At 39.1% G+C, this 6,353-nt stretch overlaps 1 protein-coding gene across 7 annotated transcripts in view; it reads left to right on the top strand.

The window, feature by feature from the left end:
- Window positions 1-6,002, top strand: part of LOC309509844 (sterile alpha motif domain-containing protein 9-like) — a 58,040-nt gene extending 52,038 nt beyond the window's left edge. For all 7 annotated transcript variants that reach the window (XM_082184805.1, XM_082184808.1, XM_082184803.1 and 4 more), the window contains 2 exons: window positions 127-192; window positions 277-6,002. In XM_082184805.1, coding sequence (XP_082040931.1) covers window positions 189-192; window positions 277-4,850 — 4,578 coding nt within the window. In that variant the 5' untranslated portion in view covers window positions 127-188 and the 3' untranslated portion in view covers window positions 4,851-6,002. The remainder of the gene's footprint in view (window positions 1-126; window positions 193-276) is intronic.
- The last annotated feature ends 351 nt before the right edge of the window (window positions 6,003-6,353 follow it).

The following is a 6,353-nucleotide window of genomic DNA, read 5'->3' on the forward strand; positions in this document are numbered from 1 at the left end:
ACCCCTTGTTGTGCATTCATTTAATGATGAAATTAATCTGAAATACATCCCAGTTGTTGCCAAATAATGTATTGTTGTTGGCTTTAAAATGTCTCTGCTTTAACAATCTCATTTCTGTTCTTCAAGGTCTGCAATGTAAAGGTGTCTGTATTTGCACTGGGAATGATCATTAGAAGACAAATTAAACAATGGGCAAGTATAATGTTGTTTTACAGCACTTACCAGTCATTGTTTTAAAGTAAAATATCTCACCTTGAGCTATTTTTTGGTTTTCAGAAAAGCCAGAGGATCCTCCACTGGAGACATGGACTGAGTCTATGGTGAGCATCTGGTTAAGATCAATAGGAATTAAAGAAACATACATCGAAAAACTTCATGAAGAGGAAGTAGATGGTCGAATCCTACGTGAACTATCAGAAGAATATCTGAAAAAAGAGACTGGAATGAAATCCGGGCCTGCGCTTTTGATAATCAAAAAAAGAGATGAGTTAGTAATTAATTCACAAAAAGCGCAACGACAACATGATAATTTACACAAAGAGTCTTCTGGAAAAAATTACCTTGGAACAAGTGCAATTAAAAGTATTGACACAAGAGCCGATGCCAATGAAGACAATAACAAGGAAGAAGATTCTGTACTTACTGTAACAAAGAGAGATTCAAAACTACGACCTTTTGATATGAAAGGTGTTGATTTTACATATGTTAAGAACAGTGTACTCTTACCAGAATCAGGGGTTAGTGATTTTATTAGTCCATGTCATGAGTACAAGTCATTTGCCACTGCTGCAACACTGGACCGTCAAAGACTACAGGCCAAGTTCGCAAAGGAAGTGCTGAAATTTGCTACTGGTTGTATGAATGTTCGAACAAATGGCACAATACATTTTGGTGTCATGGACAGTAGAGGTGACACTGGTTATGTACATGGTGAAATCATTGGTGTTCCTATCGAGGAAAAAGATGTATACTATGATTCATTAGATTACATTGAGAGGAGTTTCTCTAGCTCTGATAGTGAACTTGTACGACTATGTGTTGGTGAACCTCAGTTTGTTAAAGTAGTTGGTTCAAACAGCAATGTGGAACACTATGTTGTGGAGGTTGATATTAAGCCTGCAGTGAGCATAGTGAAAAATAAGGTGTTCTCTGTTAGCCTGCCAAATTTTAATGAGAAGGCAAACAAAGTTCAGTTAGAGAAGAAAACTGCTTATCGGAGAGTGGGTTCTAAAACAGAACCAGTGGCTGACCTGAATGAGTTCTACCAACAGATCAATTTTAGGGATGCTCAGAGAGAAGAGGCAGAGAAAACTAATAATTTCACAGCACCAAAACTGTGCCAGAACCTGGGAAAAAAGCTCAAAATGCTCATAACAGATGGAAATAAAATAATGGACAAGGAAAAATGGCACATACTTGTCACCAATCAATTTCAGGAGAAGGATCTGCAACACATTGATTTTTTGCTGAACATGAAGATATTCTGTGTGTTTGACTTTGATCCAGATTCCAATGTGTCTGGGTTATGCCATGAATACAATAAGCACCATGTAGTGAACCGCCATTTCATGCAGAACTACAAAATTCCCAGCGGCTTGAGCATCCGAGACTTCGAGAGTCATCTGCGTCTGTTTGATCAAACCAGCTGGATATTTTGCAATGGCCGGAGTGATTTCAAAGGCAACGAGCCTCCCTGTGATGAGAAGACATGGGTCAAAACAAAAAGAACCCTTCTAAAAGATTGTGTGTCACTGATCTGCAAAGATATCTTGCCAAAAGGAACCTTTCAAGTGATCTTCCTTCTTACTTCCCCTGTTGACATACCATTCCTAAACACGTTCTATGAGTTCTTCACTGACATGGAAGGACATGAGGACATTATCTGCCTTGCTGAATCGGAGGAGAATTTCAATGACTGGCAGAGGTTTGCTCTAGGATCCTGTGACATGGAAACAGTAAACAGTTCAAGTGTTGTTGGGATGACAATAAGTCAGGTAAATGCAACCCTCCAACAGGTCCAACCTACCACTACACGGGCCACCAAACGATTACCGATCTATGCCAAAGGGGAGTGTTTCCTTGATACTCGAGAGGAGGAAACAAGATGTTCATTGGAGATTCTGAGTCTAAACCACTGTGAAGAAACTAGTCCCGATGTCATGGAATCTGAAAAGATTGAGCAGCAGTTTTACCATGGAGGAAAAGTAACTTGGATGAATCTCTGGCTTGCGGATAAAAAAATCATTGGGGAGGTTATTCAAAGAGATGCTTACAATGAAGTCAACAATATGGTGAAAGACTGTCTTTGTTGGAGTTTGGATCGGGCACCCATCAGCTGCATCAACATATACCATCATCCTGGCAGCGGTGGCAGTACAGTGGCAAGGCAGGTACTATGGAATAACCGAAGGGATCTAAGGTGTGCAGTTGTAAAACCTTCATACTCAGTATCGGTTGTTTCAGAAGATGCGGTTTGGCTTCGGGAACACGAAGAAAAAGATCCCCAAAAATGCCTCCCTGTTCTCCTGCTGTTTGAAGACTGTGATCAAGAGTATTTAGAAGATGTAAAGAATGAATTGGAAGTGGCTGTCAATACCAAGAAAATAGCACGTGGAACTCTCTGCTTCATTCTGCTAAGTTGTAGGCGATCGCACAACCCAGAGAAGATGTGCAAGGAATCACCTCAACAGAATGTTTCTATTACTCATAAACTTTCAGAGACTGAGAAAAAGCAGTTTTCCAAAAAACGACAAAGACTTGAAAAGCAGTTCAAGCCAGAATTCATTCTAACATTTGTCCTGATGAGTGAGGAATTCGAGAGCCACAAAATTGCTGAATATGTGAAGAAGTTTGTCAAGCATTTACTGCAAGACATTGACCACAAGTCTGTGGTTACTAAGCTTGTTCTGTATGTGGCATTGCTCAACACTTATGTGCAGAACTCATTCATCTCTCAGTCACATTGCGAAGCTCTCCTGGCACTGTCCATCTGTGTGGATAGGTTTCGACGACATGCCTTTGAGACTTCTCTAAGTGAGCAAGCTAAATTGGTCTTGATACACTTGAGGGATGAAAACACCTACATTAACTCCGTCAGAATCATTCATCCACTGGTTGCAAAGGAAATCCTCCAATTTCTGGGTGACAAACAACAACAAAGTGATCTTGCTTTGGATCTTCTCAACAACGATGTGCTGTTTGAGCACAGGTTTGGTAAAGATCAGTACATGAAGTTCTTGCGAGATCTGTTCATGACACGCCACAGGATCAGCAAAGGTGATAAATTTGACAGCTTTTTCTCTCCCCTAATTGAGCATGTGAGAGAGAAAGAGTGTCCAGATAAAGCCATTGAGCTTCTAAAAGCGGCTTACAAGCGTTTTAATGAGGATGCATTTTTTGCTCAGCAACTGGCTCGACTTAATTACAAACATGACAGATTTGAAGAAGCAGAAAAGTGGGCAAAAACTGCAGTAGAGAAAAGGCCAAAGAATTCCTACATTCTTGATACCAGAGGTCAGGTGTACAGGCAGTGGTTCGCAGCAAAATGTAAAGCCATGGAGCAGGATGAAAAAACACCTGAAAACACAGTAGATGCTTTGGAAACGGCACTAAAAGCCATTGAATGTTTCCAGGAATGCAAGAATGCAGCAGTTGAGGACAATGACACCATGAACAATGCTGGCTTTTTTGGAGTAGTAGAGGTAGGATGTGCATTGCTGAATCTAATGCGCACTCTTCATTTGTTTTCAAGAAGAAATTCTTCAGAATTAATTAAATACCTCCTTACAGATTACATTCCTGTTGAGATAGAAGAACCATGGGCACATTTTCATTGGAAGCTGAAAAACCTCCAAAAAATAATGCTGGAAGCACTGGAATGGATTTCGGAAGACTTGAGTTACTTCCAGACTGACCTGAACACCGATGAGGAGAAGACATCTGACACTGTTGAGAGGACCATAAAGTATCCCATGCACTGGCTGGTGAATAAGTCTTTTGCTTATGGCAAATACTTCAGTGGTGCTTCTCTTTTTACAGATCAAAACCAAGGGAACTTAAGTCCTCTCATGAAACGCATGTTGATTTATTATCATGGTGGCGGAAACATCACAACAATTTTTTCCCTCCTAACAAACCAGAAAGATAGCAACCCTGTGAGTGTTCTGGAGCACATTATTTCACTTTACCCAAGCAATCCTATGAGGGCACAAATGCTACCAGCAGACCTTGTCAAGTACATAGCATCCCACTTTGCTTTAAGTTGCCTCTCAACTCAGTCTTCTAAGCTGGCTGCATTTCAGGATCTGCAAAGACTGAGTCACCAATTTCCTAAAGAGAAACTGAGGTGCTTGCCAAGTGCTCTTTTCTTACTTGTCTTACTTTTCTGGCCAGAAGAGCATGACACAGAAGTGGAGAAAGAACACAAGTATGAAACTGTTCTCTCTGCTGTTGAACATCTCCAGAGAAACTACGACAAGAAACTAAAGGACATCCCTCCAAGGAAAAAGAGGATCTACACTCATTTCTTCCTGAGTAATGGAACTGGATTTGAAAAGTTTGTCCACAAGAGCAAGGTTGAAACAATCACAAAGCTGCTGTCTGTTTCAGAAAAACGCCTGAAATGGTTTAGTGGAGAGGTATGGAAAATGCCAGAAATCTCTAAATTGCTGAGATGTGTCACAGGCTGGACGGAGGATGAGAAGGTTTTTCTAGAGGGTCCCAAAGGAATGAAATTTCATATCCCAGCTCTCAAGTCATCCTCAGTACCCCATAACAATGAGAATGTCACATTTTACCTGGGCTTCACTTTTAAAGGACCTGTTGCATACAACATTACCGTACAAACATAGACAAACTTATGTACATTTGGGATAGACAAGGCAGATGGCCCAATATCTGTCTTTAGGTGCAAATTACATTTAAGGTGGAGAACATGTTTAAGTCAGCTGAAAAGCCATTTCCCTGGTAAATTAACATCAGCAATGTACATTGATAGTGAGAAATAGTTTGTTACTCTATTCAATGTGATTGGTAACTTGATATATTTTGTGTATAATTTACTGTATTTCCCTCACAGATATCATTAATAAATATAGATATACTGAGATTTGTATTTCAAAGTAAAACTTTAAATGCAAGATGTTGTTGATTTATTGCAAGATTTATTGTAGCTCTTTTTTGATATCGTAAGAAATTGTTTCTGTTGAAATTAAAAACCTACTAATAATAAGGATTGAGGGCCGTTGATTTTACTATTTGTTTTCGTCTGTGCAGGTTTTTGTTTTAAAAAATGTAATGTTATTTTTTAACTTTTGTTTTAAATTTAAGATCTTAGTGTATCTCATGAATGATGGTGCTTTGTATAAGAATAAAGGATTTTATATTTAAAAGTTCAGGAAGTGTTGCATGCCTTAAATGTTAAATGGATTGTGGTAGAAATATTTTACGTAATGGCCTCAAAAGTGGTCAAAAAGGTATTTTCAAAATCAAATGTAAACAAACAAAAAAATAATGCAGACTAAGGATGCTCAGGTCATAGACCATGTAGACTTACCCAAAAAGTGCTTAACACAGTACCAGTCATACGATTAGCTTACAACTTTTAAGTTAGCTTATCATTACAAACCAATCACTAGAACAAATCACAGTGAAGAAAACTTGTATGACATTGATTTTTACTCAACTGTAAGATTTAAATGTACATGTATCTTTCTGTTCAGGGAGACACACTTGGTTGTTGTGACCAGTGATCTCCCGGCCGTGAATAAAACTTCATTCCTGCAAAGAGCAACTTGGGAGTCATGTCAGGTGTAAGCCCGTATAACGGTCCAAATGGGGGGTTTCCGCTAAGACGGGTGAAGGTCTCTGTGCGTTACTGTCTTTCCTTTTACGCAACACAATATGTATTATTCTCATATGTATTACCTCATTATTTCATCTGACTCCATAAATGAAAAAGGTTTTAATGATATCTGAGCATCATTAAAAGTGAGCGAATGTTTCATTATTCTTTTTAACTCTAAGTATTTTTTACCCGTTCCAGATTAGGAAACTATGTCGCTCAGAGGTCCTCACACCTTCACCTTCACGTCTCACATTCACAAGCCCATCAGTTTTAGTCACCAAACAGAGGTAATTGCTATATACCTGAGATCGGTCACATTCACGTTTACACAATCAAAGATACTTTGGTATAGCCCCCATGGAATTGCATACACTTGAATTCAACTTAACGTTTACTTCAGTAGAGGAATGGCCACTATTACAGATATAAGCTGACCAACATTACTTCTCTTATAATAGCTTTGGATTGGCCATGCCATGGTTTCCCACGTATACTTATCTAAAGTAAC

This window comes from Leuciscus leuciscus (assembly GCF_965113295.1).
Source record: "Leuciscus leuciscus genome assembly, chromosome: 1".
NCBI lineage: Eukaryota > Metazoa > Chordata > Actinopteri > Cypriniformes > Leuciscidae > Leuciscus > Leuciscus leuciscus.